Genomic DNA, 21,870 nt, shown 5'->3' with positions numbered 1-21,870 from the left:
GCGAGGAAGAATAGATCATCTGAGCAAAGTGACTAACGCATGGCATTCCGTTCCCGTTCCAGTTCCCGTGACGGTCCTTATTTTCGCAACATTTCGTAGTCACCTTTGTACAAGGCACTATGCGTCATCATCAGATCATGCAGCTCTAAAGGATCATCAATGTACACTTCACCGCTCACTTCCCTCAGTGTATTGACATCCATAAGATTTGACATGATGTTGCTTCTTGGACAGCGGTACACAAGTTTTCTTCTTCTTCTTCTTCTCCCAACGGCCCTTTTCAGGGCCACCCCAGTCTCCCAAAAGAACACTTTCATCATTGCTTTGCCTACCCACAACCAAAAAACTCCTCCTTCTTCTCCTCCTCCTTCTCCTCCTCCCTCCCTCCCTCCCTCCCTCCCTCCCTCCCTCCCTTCCTCCTCCCCCCTCCCTCCCTCCCTCCCTTCCTCCTCCCCCCTCCCTCCCTCCCTCCCTCCCTCCTCTCTCCTCCCTTCCTCCTCTCTCCTCCCTCTCTCCCTCCTCCTCCTCCTCCCAACCTCCTCCTTTTCTTGTTTAAATACCAGTGGAGGATTTTACGTGCGCTTATTTTAATTTTTTAATTTTATTTTTTTAAATTCGAGGGCTTCTCATGTCCTCCTCCTCCTCACCGGAACCGGAAGTGTCGCCATTTTGGAGGCGCACGCCTCTCGGAACCGGAAGTACCGCCATCTTGGCGGCGCACGCCACTCACAACCGGAGGTGACTTCATCTTGGAGGCGCACGCATTACCAAGCACGCAACTCTTCGCGCATGCGCAGAACCACTTCCGGATACCAGAGCCCTGCTATGTGCTACTCACGTTCTCAATTAATAATTTGTGACATTATAAAATACTCAAAGACGAATGTTGTCACAAAGGTTTTACCACCTGTTATTTCAAGGTGAACATTGAACTTTTGTCTTTGACTGTGGTCTAACTGAATGAATTATTCGTTAAACACCACTTGGCAATGACGCAACTTCTTTTTTTTCCCTGTCATTTCATGAAAAAAGTTTGTCGCCAGCGGGATTCGAACCCGCGCGGAAGGTTAACGAATGTAGTCTTCTGACACAGCGAAATATTGTATGAAATTAACAACTAAATATTAACTTACATCAGGACTAACTGCTTATCCGTTTATGAACTGAGAAATATATTTTATGTAATTTCTATACAGTATGCTACTTGATGATACTTCCTAAATATCACAGGGGATAGCCGTATTCCACCAATGGAGAAGTGTGGTACGACTATCTAAACCAAGATCGTACCGCTTGTAAAATATTTATATGGAGTAATCTTCGTGCAGCCAGAAGAAAGAACAAGTTTCAATTCCGCACCCATTGTAAATTATTAGATCTGGGTTTGGAACCTTTTATTCGCCCAGACAATTTTTTTAGCTCAAGTTTGATTCTTACAGAGTTAAAACGTTTGGTTGATAATTCACATAAAATCAAATCGAAAAATGCAATTTCACACCGCTTTGGTCCATCGCGCCTGGGAGGTAATAAACTTAAGACTATACTGTTGTTTAAAGCAGGACAAAACTGTTGAGGAGTACGTCTCCCGCGCTGGGCCTCGTGGCCCAGAAGGGCTTAAATCAATTCATATGTGGTGCTGCTCCTATCCAAATTGAATTAGTGAGTGAACGGTTTTATGCACGTCGGGGAACATCAGAAATGGGCTTCACACATTGTACCCATGTGGGGAATCGAACCCAGCTCTTCGTGGTGCTTTCATCACTGGACTACCCCATCGCTCATGTTTGTCAAAAGAGGCGACTAACGGGATCGGGTGGTCAGGCTCGCTGACTTGGTTGATGCGTGTCATCTGACGCCTGCCATCGTGCCCAAATTGCATAGATTTATGTTCAGTCACTGGATTGTCTGGTCCACACTCGATTAGTTACAGACCGCCGTCGTATAGCTCATTAATACTTGGTGTGGCGTTGAACAGCATGACAATGTTCCAAATACCAGCTCTAATTATATTTGTGACATTTAACTTACAGGTGAATCACGATAGGAATAATACTTACGATTCGGTAGTAGCTCGTTTACACCTTCGGGAGTAATATTCCACTGGTGATTACCACAGGCAAACACAAGCTTAACATCCCCAAAGTGTGTCTGTGTCACATTAATGGGTACAATTTTGGGCAGGTATTTGATGGTAGCGTTCTTCCCAGTATTACATGTATAGGTGACACTCCCGATCTGTAGTGTTAAGTTATAAGCATCAGAGCAGTGGTAGTCTCGAATGTCGACTGTGAGGGAAATTCTGTCACCCAGATTCACTGAATCAGCATCCACATCACTGGTTATGTTGACCGAGGGAATCTCTAGAACATAAAAAATGGCATAACTGTGTATATATCTTAATCAAAAATATCTCTTTAACATAATAAATGTCAGAACTGTGCATATATCTTAATTAAAAATATCTCTTAAACATCATAAATGTCATAACTGTGTATATATCGTAATTAAAAATATATCTTAAACATAAAAAATTCATAACTGTGTATATATCGTAATTAAAAATATCTCATAAACATAAAAATGGCATAATTTTTATATATCTTAATACAAAATATCTTTTAAACATAACACCAACTTACATTTGTTATCAATAGTGTCATAAATAAAACATCATCAATTGTTGCATTTTAATTACAATTAGTACAGGAATGAAAACCATTCATATGAGCTAAAGCGAATACCCTATGATAGTTAGAGTTTGAATTGTTTTCTTTGACAAAGTATAAGTCCGTAAGATTGACTGGCCACTTAAACATTTTAAATAAAATAAATCAAAGATGAATGAAGATTGGATAATCACTCCCGTGACTCATGGATGCTTTCATAGATGGCATTTGGTTTTTGTCATCTAGCCCCACGTAGCTCGTTGCTCATTATATCCACCACTGGTTTGTTTGGTCAATAACTAGATTATGTACAAGCCGCCGTGATATAGCTGGAATATTGCTAACTGTGACGCAAAACAACATAAAAAGTATTGATGATCTTACTCAAAGATAAGATAAGATTACTTACATTTCATTCATACATCGGTGGGGCAGGATACGCTAACATTTTGAGTGAGTGAGTGAGTTGGGTTTAACGCCGCTTTTAACAGTATTCCAGTTACATCACGGTGTGTCAGCTTAATGTGGGTGGAAGGCCCGAAGTGATGCAGGTCTCAAACTTTTAGTACTTAGGTGAAACCAACGAGCACGGGTATGGTGCTGACAAACCTAGAAACATAATTGGGGAGAACCGGGATTCGAACCCACAATCATAGGCTTCTGGCGTGCCTAAGGGACGCAACTCTGCACAGCGAATCGCGGCGCCTTAGACGACTGGGCCACCCGTGCCCCCCGCTCACATTTTGGCGATTATGTGGTATCATCCCTAACTGATAGCAATTCATAAACACGTGGTCATGATATAGTCGGAATCTTACAGTGGACAGTAGCAGAGCTATCTGATAATTGTTTCTATTCAACCATTATTTCTCTTTATTCTCCATAACACTTCTACCTACTTGCGACAACAAGATGACAAAACGTCCTTCCAAAACTTCCACCATTAGAACATGACCAGTTCCCTGCATGTTGTTGATGCACACTGATTATCGTGAGTTCAGTCTGTGTTTTATTGACGATGCTTGCACTATATCCTGATACATTGGTGCAGCCTGACTCCGCCGAACACTGTGGTATAACGTCCTCGCATGGGCATTTGTAAACGGTATAAGTGAAGTCGTCAGGCGTGGAACAGGTAAGTCGGGCAGAAGTCCCCAAGAAGGCTATGTCAGGACAGTGTATTACAGCTGTATCTGGAAAATAAAGAGGAACCCACATTACCATTAATTCACGTCTCCTATATACACAGCATTGCAACAATCGCTGCGCATGATACAAGGGAGGAACAGTGTTTCTTATAGAGGTTGTTTCACAAAATGCTGCCATTTGTAAATTACACGGTTTGGTAACAGGTAGAAGATGATGGGACGAACATAATATTTAGCATAAGCTATTTCAGACACTTACCGCTCTGTACCAGGTTAATACTGAAGATGGTGTGTATCGACAGGAGAAGGGCATTCGAGATGACTGATTGCGTCATCTGTAAACATAAGACAACTATAGACAACTATGTCAACATTCTGTTGAGTGTTGAATGGCTAAGATCTGTAATTTTGAAAACGTTGAAATAGATCACTTGAAAGCAATTAGCTATCAGGTGATTAATTATTACATTTACTGCATACGATAACACCGAGTAATACCGTATCGATTCTATCAGCATTACTTGGTTCATCAGGCTCGCTGAGTTGGTTGATGCATGTCATCGTATCCCAATTGCCTGGGTCGATACTCATGATATCAATCACTGGATTATTTACAGGTCGCAGTCATGATGCTGGAATATTGCCGAGTGTGGCGTTAAACAACAAACAAAAATCATGACACCTGTATCTAAGCTTGTTTGTTGGTTGGTTGGTTGTTTAACGACAGACTCAGCAATATTCCAGGTATATGACACCTGTATTAAAGTTTGTTTGTTTGTTGAATGGTTGGCTGTTTAACGACGCACTCAGCAATATTCCAGCTATTTGACAACTGTATTTAAGTTTGTTTGTTGGTTGCTTGGCTGGTAGTTTAACGACGCACTCAGCAATATTCCAGCTATTTGACAACTGTATTTAAGTTTGTTTGTTGGTTGGTTGTTTAACGACGCACACAGCAATATACCAGCTATATGACACCTCTATATAAGTTTGTTGGTTTGTTTGTTGGTTCGTTGTTCAACGACGCACTCAGCAATATACCAGCTATATGACACCTCTATTTAAGTTTGTTTGTTTGTTGGTTGGTTGGTTGTTTAACGACGCACTCAGCAATATTCCAGCTATTTGACAACTGTATTTAAGTTTGTTTGTTTGTTGGTTGGCTGGTAGTTTAACGACGCACTCAGCAATATTCCAGCTATTTGACAACTGTATTTAAGTTTGTTTGTTTGTTTGTTGGTTGGTTGTTTAACGACGCACACAGCACATATACCAGCTATATAACACCTGTATTTAAGTTTGTTTGTTGGTTGGTTGGTTCGTTGTTCAACGACGCACTCAGCAATATTCCAGCTATATGACACCTGTATTTAAGTTTGTTTGTTTGTTGGTTGGTTGTTTAACGATGCACACAGCAATATTCCAGGTATATGACACTTCTATTAAAGTTTGTTTGTTTGTTTGTTGGCTGGTAGTTTAACGACGCACTCAGCAATATACCAGCTATATGTAAGTTTGTTTGTTGGTTGGTTGGTTGTTCAACGACGCACTCAGCAATATACCAGCTATATAACACCTGTATTTAAGTTTGCTTGTTTGTTTGTTTGTTTATTTGTTTGTATGTTGGTTGGTTGGTTGGTTGGTTGGTTGGTTCGAGAGCCAGAACACATAAAACAGCTTGGGAAGAAGGGTAAAACATTGCTTTTAAGTTGGTTGGTTGGTTGGTTTGTTGTTTAATGCCGCACTCAGCAATATTACAGCTATATTACGGCGGTCTGTAAATAGTCGAGACTGGACCAGACAATCCAGTGATTTATATCATGAGCATCGATCCACATGCATCAATCAAGTCAGCGAGCCTTATCACCCGATCCCATTAGTCGCCTTTAACGACAACCATAGTCGCCTTTTAAGGCAAGCATGGGTTGCTGAAGGCCAATTGCTTTTAAGCCTGACTGTATATGAAAGAATTTCACGTACCCTTGTATGACAATTGTAAAATTGGTTACATCGAAGAGGTTGAGACCAAGTTTCAGTTACACAACAAGAAGCAGCTCGATCTCACAGGCAGGGAGGTCGACATCATTTCTGTGCTCAACATTGACTCCTAACACAGGAGGAAAACAATATTGATCAATATGTTTCGGAATATTTATATAAACAACATATCTCACCAGGACAGCCGTCTTGTCAACTCTGTCGATATGACTTTCCACCTGGTTGTGTGACTGTCAACTAACTATGGCGTACAATCATCATAGTTTAACATATTGTGCTGTAAATATTATTCCAAAGCCTGGCATGCTGTATTGGTATTGAAATTTGATGTCATGATGTCAATCACAGGATTGTCTGGTCCAGATTCGATTATTTACAGACTGCCGCCATATATATACACAAAGAAAAAAGTTAAGCACACCCTAATATATTTCATTATTGTTTGGTCCCACTATTTGTAACAGTCATGAAAGATATAATTAGGGGAAGAATTATGTTTTCTCGAGATGATGTAATCAGTCATGCGTGACAAAAGCTCTCGTGCCATGCATGGTATGCCCGTGCAGCATGCTACCCTTGGGTATCTCTAAAAGCAGTATATCCAAACGTTAAAATTGCTTTCTTAAGCTCGGTTTTAAACAGTTATTCCATGATTTTGTGTGACCATGGCCCGAAGGCTATTATCAAACGGTACAAGATGGCAAATAATCGGCATGCATAACGCAGGAATGTCTTGTAATGCCTTTGGATGGAATTTGGGGTATCATCACACTCTTGTAAGCCGTTTAGTCGAGAAACATGTTGAGACGGTGATGTCCAGTACCGTCCCAGATCCGGAAGACCTCCTGTGACGACACATTGCGAAGACTGGGACCTTCTTCGTCTCATATGCCGAGAACCCTTTTTAACAAGCACTCGTCTAAAACAGCTGTGGTTGCCCAAACGTCGTTTCAGCACCAGAATCGTCAGGAATCGGCTGAGAGCAGCAGGACTGAGGGCTAGACGAGTCATAAAGCGTCCTTTGTTGAGAGATCACCACAAAGCTGCTCGTTTAGCATGGTGTATTGGGCGACAGAACTGGAATCTGAGAACTTGGAGATGCATCCATTGGTCAGACGAAAGTCGCTTTCTGCTCCACAGCACGGATGGAAGGACGACTGAACCCCCTTGGACAAGTTTGGGATATTCTGGGGGGGACGGGGCGCATACAGGCATTACGCAAATGGAGGCATGAGACGTAGGGTGGAATGCGTCATCCCGGCACGTGGCGGTTATACCCGCTGGTCAAACATATACTGCTTGCCCTTGGTAAGTACCCTTGGTATCCATAAAATAATAATATGGAAAAAGTCTTGGGCCTCCTTCACCTCTGTATACATCATGTTCTGTGTATCAAATATTAACATCAACACTAGTACTGACGCTCAGTGAAAGTGACCGGCAAACTGCATACAAAACACAAGGCACTTTTGAAGAATACGATACATTTAAATTAATGGACTATATGCATGTACAGAATCATATCAACAAGCGGAGACTGCTTTTGAAAATTTAACTTACCTCATCACTTGGTTGTGATATGTCCATAGTGAGCTTCAACTAAGCTGGCTGGTGACTACAAATCATATGTCTCTATCCCCATCGTACACATAGTTACATGTCTCTCACTCAATCCTACACATAGCCGCATGTCTCTCAACCCATCCTACACACAGTCACATGTCTCTCACCCCATCCTACACACAGTCACATGTCCCTCACTCCATCCTACACACAGTCATATGTCTCGAACCCCAATCTCCTCAAGGTCACATGTCTCTCACTCCATCCTACACACAGTCACATGTCTCTCACCCCATCCTCCACACAGTCACAAGTCTTTTACCCCATCCTACACATAGTCAAATGTAACTCACCCCATCCTACACACAGTCACATGTCTCTCACCCCATCCTACACACAGTCACATGTCTCTCACTCCATCCTAAACATAGTCACATGTCTCTCACTCCATCCTACACATAGTCATATGTCTCTCACTCCATCCTACACATAGTCATATGTCTCTCACTCCATCCTACACATAGTCACATGTCTCTCACTCCATCCTTCACATAGTCACATGTCTCGCACTCCATCCTTCACATAGTCATATGTCTCTCACTCCATCCTCCACATGGTCACATGTCTCTCACTCCATCCTACCCATGGTCACATGTCTCTCACTCCATCCTACACATGGTCACATGTCTCTCACTCCATCCTACACATAGTCACATGTCTCTCACTTCATCCTACACATGGTCATATGTCCCTCACCTCATCCTACACACAAGCACATGTCTCTCACCCCATCCTACACATAGTCACATGTCTCTCACTCCATCCTACACATAGTCATATGTCTCTCACCTCATCCTCCCCATAGCCACATGTCTCTCACTCCATCCTACACATGGTCACATGTCTCTCACCCCTTCCTACACATGGTCACATGTCTCTCACTCCATCCTACACATAGTCATATGTCTCTCACTCCATCCTACACATGGTCACATGTCTCTCACTCCATCCTACACATGGTCACATGTCTCTCACTCCGTCCTACACATGGTCACATGTCTCTCACTCCATCCTACACATGGTCACATGTCTCTCACTCCGTCCTACACATGGTCACATGTCTCTCACTCCATCCTACACATGGTCACATGTCTGTCAGCTCATCTTTCACATAGTCACATGTCTCTCACTCCATCCTATACATGGTCACATGTCTCTCACCTCTTCCTACGCATAATCACATGTCTCTCACATATCCTACACATGGTCACATGTCTCTCACTTCATCCTACACACAGGCACATGTCTCTCACTCCATCCTACACATAGTCACATGTCTCTCACTCCATCCTACACATAGTCACATGTCTCTCACTCCATCCTACACATGGTCACATGTCAATCACTTCATCCTACGCACAGGCACATGTCTCTCACTCCATCCTACACATAGTCACATGTCCCTCACTCCATCCTACACACAGGCACATGTCTCTCACTCCATCCTACACATAGCCACATGTCTCTCACTCCATCCTACACATAGCCACATGTCTCTCACTAAATCCTACACACAGTCACTTGTCTCTCACCCCATCCTACACACAGTCACATGTCTATCACCCCATCCTACACATAGTCACATGTCTCTCACTTCATCCTACACATGGTCATATGTCCCTCACCTCATCCTACACACAAGCACATGTCTCTCACCCCATCCTACACATAGTCACATGTCTCTCACTCCATCCTACACATAGTCATATGTCTCTCACCTCATCCTCCCCATAGCCACATGTCTCTCATTCCATCCTACACATGGTCACATGTCTCTCACCCCTTCCTACACATGGTCACATGTCTCTCACTCCATCCTACACATAGTCATATGTCTCTCACTCCATCCTACACATGGTCACATGTCTCTCACTCCATCCTACACATGGTCACATGTCTCTCACCCTTTCCTACACATGGTCACATGTCTCTCACTCCATCCTACACATAGTCACATATCTCTCTCTACATCCTACACATAGTGACATGTCTCTCAGCCCATCCTACTCATGGTCACTTGTCTCTCACTCCATCCTACACATAGTCACATGTCCATCACCTCATCCTACACATGGTCACATATCTCTCACTCCATCCTACACATGGTCACATGTCTCTCACTCCATCAAACACATAGTCATATGTCTCTCACTCCATCCTACGAATAGTCACATGTCTCTCACTCCATCCTTCACATAGTCATATGTCTCTCACTCCATCCTCCACATGGTCACATGTCTCTCACTCCATCCTACACATGGTCACATGTCTCTCACTCCATCCTACACATGGTCACATGTCTCTCACTTCATCCTACACACAGTCACATGTCTCTCACCCCATCCTTCACATAGTCACATGTCTCTCCCTCCATCCTACACATAGTCACATGTCTCTCACTCCATCCTACACATGGTCACATGTCCCTCACCTCATCCTACACATAGTCACATGTCTCTCACCCCATCCTACACATGGTCACATGTCTCCCACTCCATCCTACACATGGTCACATGTATCTCACCCCATCCTACACATAGTCACATGTCTCCCACTCCATCCTACACACAGTCACATGTATCTCACTCGATCCTACACATAGTCACATGTCTCTCACCCCATCCTACACATAGTCACATGTCTCCCACTCCATCCTACACATAGTCACATGTATCTCACCCCATCCTACACTTGGTCACAAGTCTCTCACCCCATCCTACACATAGTCACATGTATCTCACCCCATCCTACACATAGTCACATGTCTCCCACTCCATCCTACACATAGTCACATGTATCTCACTCGATCCTACACATAGTCACATGTATCTCACCCCATCCTACACATAGTCACATGTCTCCCACTCCATCCTACACATAGTCACATGTATCTCACTCCATCCTACACATAGTCACATGTATCTCACCCCATCCTACACATAGTCACATGTCTCTCACTCAATCCTACACATGGTCACATGTCTCTCACTCCATCCTACACACAGTCACATGTCTCTCACCCCAGCTCACACATGGTCACATGTATCTCACCTCATCCTACACATGGTCACATGTCTCTCACCTCATCCTACACATGGTCACATGTCTCTCACTCCATCCTACACATAGTCACATGTATCTCACCCCATCCTACACATAGTCACATGTCTCCGACTCCATCCTACACATAGTCACATGTATCTCACTCCATCCTACCCATAGTCACTTGTATCTCACCCCATCCTACACATAGTCACATGTATCTCACTCCATCCTACACATAGTCACATGTATCTCACTCCATCCTACACATAGTCACATATCTCTCTCTACATCCTACACATAGTGACATGTCTCTCAGCCCATCCTACTCATGGTCACTTGTCTCTCACTCCATCCTACACATAGTCACATGTCCATCACCTCATCCCACACATGGTCACATATCTCTAACTCCATCCTACACATGGTCACATGTCTCTCACTCCATCAAACACATAGTCATATGTCTCTCACTCCATCCTACGAATAGTCACATGTCTCTCACTCCATCCTTCACATAGTCATATGTCTCTCACTCCATCCTCCACATGGTCACATGTCTCTCACTCCATCCTACACATGGTCACATGTCTCTCACTCCATCCTACACACATACACATGTCTCTCACTCCAACCTACGCATGGTCACATGTCTCTCACCCCCTTCTACACATGGTCACATGTCTCTCACTCCATCCTACACATGGTCACATGTCTCTCACTCCATCCTACACATAGTCACATGTCTCTCCCTCCATCCTACACATAGTCACATGTCTCTCACACCATCCTACACATGGTCACATATCTCTCAGCCCATCCTACACATAGTTACATGTCTCTCACTCCATCCTACACATGGTCACATATCTCTCAGCCAATCCTACACATAGTCACATGTCTCTCACTCCATCCTACACACATACACATGTCTCTCACTCCATCCTACACATGGTCACATATCTCTCAGCCAAACCTACACATAGTCACATGTCCCTCCCTCCATCCTACACATGGTCACATGTCTCTCACACCATCCTACACATGGTCACATGTCTCTCACACCATCCTACATATAGTCACATGTCTCTCACTCCAACCTACGCATGGTCACATGTCTCTCACCCCCTTCTACACATAGTCACATGTCTCTCACTCCATCCTACACATGGTCACATGTCTCTCACTCCATCCTACACATAGTCACATGTCTCTCCCTCCATCCTACACATAGTCACATGTCTCTCACACCATCCTACACATGGTCACATATCTCTCAGCCCATCCTACACACATACACATGTCTCTCACTCCTTCCTACACATGGTCATATGTCTCTCACACCATCCTACACATGGTCACATGTCTCTCACACCATCCTACATGTAGTCACATGTCTCTCACTCCATCCTACACATGGTCACATGTCTCTCACCTCATCCTAAACATGGACACATGTCCCTCACACCATCCTACACATGGACACATGTCTCTCACTTCATGCTACACACAGGCACATGTCTCTCACTCCATCTTACGCATAGTCATATGTCTCTCACCTCATCCTACACATAGTCACATCTCTGTCACTCCATCCTACACATGGTCACATGTCTATCACTTCATCTTACACACAGGCACATGTCTCTCACTCTATCCTACACATTGTCACATGTATCTCACTCCATCCTACACATAGTCACATGTCTCTCACTCCATCCTACACATGGTCACATGTCTCTCACTTCATCCTACACACAGGCACATGTCTCCCACTCCATCCTACACATGGTCACATGTCCCTCACACCATCCTACACATAGTCACATGTCTCTCACTCAATCCTACTCATAGTCTCATGTTTCTCACCCCATACTACACATGGTCACATGTCCCTCACTCAAACCTTTTCATAGTCACATGTCTCTTGCCCCCTTCTACACATAGTCACATGTCTCTCACTCCATCCTACACATTGTCACATGTCTCTCACCCCATCCTACATATGGTCACATCTCTCTCACTCCCTCCTACATATGGTCACATCTCTCTCCCTCTATCCTACATATGGTCACATGTCCCTCACCTCATCCTGTACATGGTCACATGTCTCTCACCCCCTTCTACTCATAGTGACATGTCTCTCACCCCATCCTGCACATGGTCAAATGTATCTCACTCCATCCTACAAATGGTCACATGTTTTTTACCCTCATCCCCTAACGGCCTCGGACGAACCCAGCGTGCATAATCGTGATTATCCTACATTCTCTATCAAAACATAACGTTCGTCCTAAATTCGAGCATCTTAAGTTATCAAGTTTTCAAGCGTCCTCGTTCTTTAAAACTTTCATAGTTCAAGGTAAGATTATACATTATGACTCTGCACACTGGGTTCGAGCAAACCTTTTTAAAACCAATTAACTTTAAAAAATATCAAGCTTGTCTGGTTCACATGACAAGTTCCTCCATGTCCCCGTTCCACGAACAAAACACAACGTTCGGGAACGATGTCATTTTATTGTGTGGGTAAGGAAACATTCGTAAAATGCTTGTATAGTTTCCAAGTACGCGTGGTCACATGTCTCTCACCCCATCCTACACATGGTCACATGTCTCTCACCCCATCCTACACATGGTCATATGTCTCTCACCCCATCCTACACACAGTCACATGTTTCTCACTCCAATGCTTGTATAGTTTCCAAGTACGCGTGGTCACATGTCTCTCACACAATACATCAAGACTGGGAGATGTGGAGCCACTGTTTACATTGGAATCTGTCTAAACCGGCCTAAACGTTCAGTTCGACAAATTTCAGAGTATTGATTAGTGAGTAGGTCGCATAATTTACGGCCTGGTTCTCAAGATATAACCACGCATGACTGAAGACATAAATGAACCATTTATGTATCAAAAATATTAACCTATCTTACTGAGATTTTTACACACGAAAAGGAAAAAAATATTCCTTACAGACCTTTCATCAAACACTATGAATTAATGTTTGTGAAAATATAAACGCCTAACGTTGAGAATGCCTTCAGTGCTTTGAGTGAGTGAGTGAGTATGGATTTACGCCGCTTCTAGTAATATTTCGGTAATATCACGGCGGAGGACATCAGAAGATTGGCTTCACACATTGTACCCATGTCGGGAATCGAACCCGGGTCTTCAGCGTGACGAGCCAACGCTTTAACCACTAGGCTTCCCTAATGCCCTCCAGTGCTTTGACGTTAAATAGTACAGGTCTTTTACACTACTACAGTGTTATTTGTAATAGTGTAAATATATTTGAAGTGAGCATTATTCGGTCACAGATCACGCTTCACTATTCAATACATCTAACGTTGTGAGGAAATGAGAATAGTGATCACTTATGATTGAAACCGTCGTCAGTGAAAGTCAACATCAGATCATAGGTGGACTACAAATGCGTTTGTTTTGTTTGTCGTTTAACGCCGCACTCAGCAATATTCCAGCTACATGACGGCGATCTGTAAATAATAGAGTCTGGACAAGACAATCCAGTGATTGACATCATGAGCATCGATCCACGCAATTGGGATCGATGACGTGCATCATCCAAGTCAGGGAACCTGACCACCCGATCCCGTTAGTCGCCTCATACAAGCATAGTCGCCTTTTGTGGCAAGCATGGGTTGCTGAAGACCTATTCTACCCCGGATCTTCCTTCGCAGATGAGAATAGCGATCATTTATGATTGAAACCGTCTTCAGTAAAAGTCAATATCAAATCATAAGGGGACTAAAATGGCGTTTGTTTGTTTGTTTGTTTGTTTGTTTGTTTTTCCGTCTGTCTGTCGCCCCTTTAGTCGCCTCTTACGACAAGCATAGTCGCCTTTTACGACAAGACGGATCTTCTCGCGTTGCTAAAATTGCTCTGTGTGTGAGTGAGTGAACGGGGTTATATGTCGCTTTGAAAAGTAATTTAGCAATAGCATGGCGTAGAAGGAACGCACAAAGTGAAGCAGGCCTTAGATGTTTACCACTTTAGCGAAACACACAGGTATGGTGCTGATAAACCAAAGAACACAGGGCGAATCTAGAATTCGAACCCTGGTCAGCGGATCCTGTCAAACCGCCTTTGAGTATTGGCAAACCGTGCTCACACCTCGGAGTGAGTGAGTGTTCTTCAAAGCCACAATCAGCGATGTTCCAGCTACATATCGGCGGTCATAATTAATCTAATCTGGACAAAGCAGTCAGCCAAATCACTGATCCTGAATACCTATATTTAAAAGTAGATTTTGCGCCTAGCTTGAAAAATTAATATATGAAGATCCGAGATTACTTTTCCAGTGCACTTTGTTGGTTTGCTCGTTTAAATCACACATTGTGACCAACAGATCCACATAGTCGACTCTATCCCAACTGTGTGGATCGATGCTCATGATGTCAATCACTGGATTGTCTGGTCCAGACTCGATTGATTACAGACCGCCGTCATATAGCTGGAATATTGCTGGGTGCGGCGTTAAACAACAAACAAACAAACAAACAAACATAGCCGGTTCTGGGCCACACAAACAAGTGGTTGACATTGTGAGCAAAGTCCTGTCGTGGTACAGTGGCAGGCTTGTTTTAGTCACACATTGTGGCCACCCGATCCTCACGTGTCGACACGTAGGCTTTGTGTGTTGGTGTTTTACGCCGATGTCAACAATAGTCCAACTCAATAAATAATCCTCCAAACCAGTGGTTGACATTGTGAGGAGCAAATACCCACCCTGACGTGGTACATTGACAGGCAAACAAGTCACCTACCTCGACGATCCGAATGTTTGACGTTACATCCGGCTAAATATATCCCAGAATCCCCACGAGATCGCGACCCGTGAAGATTCCGGGATAGGATAGGTCTTCAGCAACCCATGCTTGTCGTAAAAGGCGACTAACGGGATCGGGTGGTCAGGCTCGATGACTTGGTTGATGCATGTCATCGATCCCAATTGCATCTGCATCCTCACTTTAACGGATGAATAGGATTTACAGAAATCAGACGACTAAACGCGTGTTCAATCAGTGGCCTTTATTTGACATGTTAATATGGCCTTTCACAAATGAAATTGTTGACACCTTTGCAGTCAACATCATTCCATTGATATCCATTGTCCTTCCTTATTTCAAGACAGTGTTCCGCATTAAGATAATTGCTGGGGTTTCCTGGTGACCAGTTGGTGTAGGTAAGGAGTCGATCCCCGACCCACACGTATCGCCCCTCCAGCCCAAGGTCACTCCCGCCGATGTAATAGTTGTCAGCTAAAAAGAGTGAGAGAATCTTATTCAACCTGATAGAAGATAAGATACAGTTTTGGAATGGTGAACAAAACATAGAACACACAGTTGTCAGCAGAGAATGTACTGTGTAACAAGGGTGAGTGTTTGTTTGTTTGTTTGTTTGTTTCTTTGTTGTTTGACGTCGAACTAAGCAATAGTCAAACTATGAGACGGCGGTTTGTAAATAGTCGAGTCTCGACCAGACAATCCAGTGATTGACATCATGAGCATAGATCCACGCAAATGGGATACAATGACATGCATCAACCAAGTCAGCGGGACTGACAACCACATCCCGTTTGTCGCCTCTTAAAACACAGGTAGGCACCTATTCCAACCCGGATCTTCACGGGTCCAAGGGAAAAGACATCGTTCATATGAAGCATCGCATCAGCAATCTTCCCGAAATCTTTAGTGAAGTGTGCATGTTTCAAAAGTATGCAGAGACGCAGCTTATCCTAATCCCACATACCAACCCAACCCCCTACACAAATACTTAAAGGAAGGGAATATATCAACGAAATGGATGCCAACGCCAATGAAAACCCTCAAAATGAATTCCAGTCACTGTCATGTAAATGTACATCCCGGTTAAGAGAAGTCTCTCACACAACCCCCAATCCCCATGGAAGTAAAGCTGCATGTTAAAGATAATGTAGCCTAGTGGTTAAAGCGTTCGCTCGTCACGCTGAAGACCCGGGTTCGATTCCCGACATGGGTACAATGTGTGAAGCCCATTTCTGGTGTCCCCGCCGTGATATTGCTGGAATATTGCTAAAAGCGGCGTAAAACCATACCCCCCCCCCCCCTCCCCCCCCCCTCCCCCCCCCCCACACACACACACGCCCACCAAGAAAATAAAACGTCGATCCGCGTTTGGTATGGTAAACCTACCTTTGCCTGATACATAACCTCTGATAAAGGCATCCTCTGGAGCACTTGTGATGACGACCAGGTGGCTGCCCAAGAACCGACAGATCGACTGAAATTGAATCACCGAATATTTTCCCAATACGTAAAAATGTTGTAAATGGGCCGTGTTAATGTGTATGTTTGCGCAAGCTGTATGTATGTATGTATGTGCATGTGTATGCAGGTGTCACCGTGAAGGTGTAGCTGCGTGCAGGTTTGTGCAGATGTGTGTGTGTGTGTGTGTGGGGGGGGGGGGGGGGGGGGGGGGGTGTTTGTGTGAAGGTGTAGGTGTGTGTGTGTGTGTGTATTTATGTGCGCACGAACATGTATGCAGGTGTGTGTAAAGGTGTGTGTGTGTGTGTCTGATTGGACATATAACATCGAATTTTATAACGGAAATACTTATATTAGCGTGTGCAATCATCAGAGTTGATTGTGGTGTATATAACCTCGAAACCAGTTGGAAACAAGTCATTAGCCTTCGCGGTTGTCACTGGTAAACCCTGACAGTGCTCTGTGTGTGTGTGTGTGTGTGTGTGTGTGTGTGTGTGTGTGTGTGTGTGTGTGTGTTGTGTGTGTGTGTGTGTGTGTGTGTGTGTGTGTGTGTGTGTGTGTGTGTGTGTGTGTGTGTGTGTGTGTGTGTGTGTGTGTGTGTGTGTGTGTGTGTGTGTGTGTGTGTGTGTGTGTGTGTGTGTGTGTGTGTGTGTGAAGGTGTGAAGGTGTGAAGGTGTGAACTTGAGGGCGAACGATGAATTAGCAAAGGCACGCAATTCATGATTACTTGTTTACTTTCGCCATCAATTTCATTTCATTGAATTACCCACCATTTCGCGTTTATTGGGCCACCGGAAGCAAATAGGCGTACTCCTACTTGAAATATGGCGCGGAAAAAGGGCTGTGCTCTATCTCAAATCTACCATCTGAAGCAAACATCTGGTTCATGCAATCACCTGGACTTACAGGCTTTATATTCAGTCCGGACTAGTACAAGCAGCAACACACACACATATGTGCATGCACGTCGCTATATAAGTGCAATAATCTTTGACGTGACGTTAAACCCTATTTCACCTCGCCTCATTGATTGAAATAACGCCTTAATCATCCATTATTTGACATGACCTTACATGATAAAGGGATTGTAAGCCTCGTGTGTTTCCATATTGTATATATCATATATTAGGAAAACATAATATGTATATTGCTCGACTCAGGGTTGCATGGTACAATTTGTATTCCTAATAAATGAAGTATAAGATACGGAAACACACTCGAGAAATATTCTCTGTTTTACAAAAACATCTTTATGACCGACAATTTAGTGACACGTGTTGGTGCAAGTAAGGCCTTGATTCTTGCAGTGCCATATAGGGCACTCTACGTGTTGCCACACCGTGGGCACTGATTGGTCAATTGTCTGAGGCAGCACCATTATCTGTGCAGAGTTGCGACCCGTAGTTGTGACAGGATCCAACGATTTTGGTTCCAAGCTTCGCCCTCATTTTCATTCTTTGTTTTTTAAGCACCAATTATTCTCGTGGCTTTCCCCAATGTCGAAAACTTCGAAAATCTGCATCACTTTTAATCCAAATCTCCATTTATAAGTTGATATTCGGTTTTATGACTGAAATAGTGTACAAATCAGGGATAAACCCAACTCACTCACTCCTTCCTCATCATGATGACAAGCCGTGATATAACTGAAATACTTTTCAAATCAGCGATTAACCCAGCTCACTCACTCACTCCTTCTACATCAAGCTGACACGCCGTGATATAACTGAAATACTGTTCAAAGCAGCGATAAACGTTAAACCCAGCTCACTCACTCCTCCCACATCAAACTGACACACCGTGATATAACTGAAATACTATTCTAAGCAGCGATAAACCCAACTCACTCACTCCTCCCACATCAAGCTGACACGTCGTGATATAACTGAAATACTGTTCAAAGCAGCGATAAACCCAACTCACTCACTCCTTCTACATCAAGCTGACACGTCGTGATATCACTGAAATACTGTTCAAAGCAGCGATAAACTCAACTCACTCACTCACTCCTCCCACATCATGATGACAAGCCGTGATATAACTGAAATACTTTTCAAATCAGCGATTAACCCAGCTCACTCACTCACTCCTTCTACATCAAGCTGACACGCCGTGATATAACTGAAATACTGTTCAAAGCAGCGATAAACGTTAAACCCAGCTCACTCACTCCTCCCACATCAAACTGACACGCCGTGATATAACTGAAATACTATTCTAAGCAGCGATAAACCCAACTCACTCACTCCTCCCACATCAAACTGACACGCCGTGATATAACTGAAATACTATTCTAACAGGGATAAACCCAACTCACTCACTCCTCCCACATCAAGCTGACACGTCGTGATATAACTGAAATACTGTTCAAAGCAGCGATAAACCCAACTCACTCACTCCTTCTACATCAAGCTGACACGTCGTGATATAACTGAAATACTGTTCAAAGCAGCGATAAACCCAACTCACTCACTCCTCCCACATCAAGCTGACACGTCGTGATATAACTGAAATACTGTTCAAAGCAGCGATAAACCCAACTCACTCACTCCTCCCACATCAAGCTGACACGTCGTGATATAACTGAAATACTGTTCAAAGCAGCGATAAACCCAACACACTCACTCCTTCTACATCAAGCTGACACGTCGTGATATAACTGAAATACTGTTCAAAGCAGCGATAAACCCAACTCACTCACTCCTCCCACATCAAGCTGACACGCCGTGATATAACTGAAATACTGTTCAAAGCAGCGATAAACCCAACTCACTCACTCCTCCCACATCAAGCTGACACGTCGTGATATAACTGAAATACTGTTCAAAGCAGCGATAAACCCAACACACTCACTCCTTCTACATCAAGCTGACACGTCGTGATATAACTGAAATACTGTTCAAAGCAGCGATAAACCCAACTCACTCACTCCTCCCACATCAAGCTGACACGCCGTGATATAACTGAAATACTGTTCAAAGCAGCGATAAACCCAACTCACTCACTCCTCCCAAATCAAGCTGACACGCCGTGATATAACTGAAATACTGTTCAAAGCAGCGATAAACCCAACTCACTCACTCCTCCCACATCAAGCTGACACGTCGTGATATAACTGAAATACTGTCCAAAACAGCGATAAACCCAACTCACTCACTCTGTTACCACTTGTCGGTTTCAAATTAAATGTGGCTTTTTCTATGATGTACGGAAGCCTTTTGAGGGCTGTATTTTTTTGGAAATTTCAACATAGCATCTTGAAACTTCAACTTAGCATCTTGAAATTTTAACTTAATGTCTTAATAATAAGTTAAAATTTCAAGATACTAAATTTAAATTTCAGGTCATACTCTAAAATTTTCAACTTAGTATGTATCTTGAAATTTTAACTTGGTATCTTGAAATTTCAAAATAGTATTTTGAAATTTCAAGAAAAGAAAAACAAATTACCCCAAAAGTCTTCCGTAATGATGACTTTTTGTGTCATAATTCTGCATTAATGATATACGTAGGCTTGGGCCAATGGTCAACTCAAAGAAAGGAGATGATCCTCAATGAACCTTAAATATTTTAACACAATCAGTATCATCAGCGAAACTAAGACAAACAGATGTATATATCTTACCCCGGCTTTAGCAAAATCTCCCTTTATATGTGAAAACCAGTAGCACGATTTGCCATGATGATGAAAACCAACTGGGCATGCACCTGTGTAATTAAAACATTGTATTTTATAAATTATCAACAGGAAGCATACATATTACAGGCATATCAATATCACCGCGGGGGACACCAGAAATGGGCTTCGCACATTGTACCCATGTCGGGAATCGAACCCGGGTCATCAGCGTGACGAGCGAACGCTTCAACCATTAGGCTACCCGACCGGCTCTATTACATGAGTGGCCCAGTCGTCTGAGGCGCCGCGATTCGCTGTGCAGAGTTGCGTCCTTTGGGCACGCCAGAAACCTATGATTGTGGGTTCGAATCCCGGTTCGCCCCAATAATGTTTCTGGTTTGTCAGCACCATACCCGTGCTCGTGGGTTTTACCGAAGTGGTAAACGTCTGAGACCTGCATAATTTCGGGCTTTCCTCCCACATTAAGTTGACACGCCGCGATATAACTGGAATAATGTTAAAAGCGGCGTTAAACCCAACTCACTCACTCACTCTATTACATGAATAAGAAGATGCAAGACCTACCTTCAGCAAGTGTGCAGCATGTAACGAGCAGCATAAGGCAGGCAAACGTTCTCATCTTGATGACAACAGCGTTTAATTCATGTGACTTTATCGCCGGCAGCTACAGCCAGGTATTATGCGAGCCTCTTTTATAGTGACGATACTTGTATGGCGTTTGATCACACGTTGCAGAACGTGGCAGATTTACATGCACGCGCGAAACAGCAGGGCGGGGCGTTCACGATCAGCTCATTGAGTGGGCGAACTTCATTTTACGGCGCAATATTCCAGCCATATTGGCCTACAATAGTTAAGCCTGAGTCAGCATGAGGACGATCCCTGCTCACGGGACACGGCCCCGGAAACACCAACGGCGGTGCAAGTCGTACATTGTACACATATGCGGTATCAGCAACTTTGCAACCGTCTGAAGTGGGTGAGTTGGTGAGTGAGTTAAGATTTAACGTCACATCGGCAATATTTCAGCCATATAGTGACGAGATCTATTTTTACATCAATAATAAATACATTTTGACTACAGTAAACTACGGTTATAACCAACTCAAAGGGACCACTAATTTTAGTTCGTAATAACCGTAGTTCGTTATAAGCATATACACAGTATATATGCAACCAATGGCCGGGACTAAAAAATAAGTTCGTTATATCCGTCAGTTCGTTATAAGCGTGTTCGTTATAAGCGTAGTTTACTGTATATAAAACCCTGTCGACAAAGGACAGTAAAACAAACTAGACTATCACAGATATGAATATAAAACTAGCATTGAACTATAAAAAGATGTAACGATACACAAGATATGATAAAAACGGCAACTGATCGCCAACCACTGAAGGTAGATCACCATACTGGGGCCATGGGGACTTACAGTACCTTTGCTACCTGCATGGACCCCAGCAGGATTTATTCCATATCCTCAGTCGC

The 21,870-nt window shown here is 43.5% G+C and overlaps 1 protein-coding gene across 1 annotated transcript; it reads right to left on the bottom strand.

Annotated features, from left to right (window-relative positions):
- Window positions 1–15,515: 15,515 nt before the first annotated feature.
- Window positions 15,516–21,103, bottom strand: LOC125372068 (perlucin-like). The gene is made up of 4 exons (XM_048380984.1): window positions 20,949–21,103; window positions 20,370–20,452; window positions 16,673–16,760; window positions 15,516–15,760 (listed from the first exon to the last, which is right to left on the bottom strand). Exons 1-4 carry the CDS (start codon window positions 21,001–21,003, stop codon window positions 15,543–15,545), a joined length of 444 nt encoding a protein of 147 aa, XP_048236941.1. The 5' UTR covers window positions 21,004–21,103; the 3' UTR covers window positions 15,516–15,542.
- Window positions 21,104–21,870: the final 767 nt, after the last annotated feature.

Source organism: Haliotis rufescens, unplaced genomic scaffold, assembly GCF_023055435.1.
Source record: "Haliotis rufescens isolate VD_foot unplaced genomic scaffold, xgHalRufe1.0.p SCAF_34, whole genome shotgun sequence".
Lineage (NCBI taxonomy): Eukaryota > Metazoa > Mollusca > Gastropoda > Lepetellida > Haliotidae > Haliotis > Haliotis rufescens.
This window is presented reverse-complemented; position numbering and strand designations above follow the sequence as displayed.

What these genes read in the sequence shown, in the direction of transcription:
- LOC125372068 (XM_048380984.1), bottom strand. Translation starts at nt 21,003, where the DNA reads ATGAGAACGTTTGCCTGCCTTATGCTGCTCGTTACATGCTGCACACTT. An exon ending in GAGATTTTGCTAAAGCCGGG is followed by an intron (nt 16,761 to 20,369) that starts GTAAGATATATA and finishes ATTCAATTTCAG; the next exon opens with TCGATCTGTCGGTTCTTGGG. An exon ending in AGGTTATGTATCAGGCAAAG is followed by an intron (nt 15,761 to 16,672) that starts GTAGGTTTACCA and finishes CACTCTTTTTAG; the next exon opens with CTGACAACTATTACATCGGC.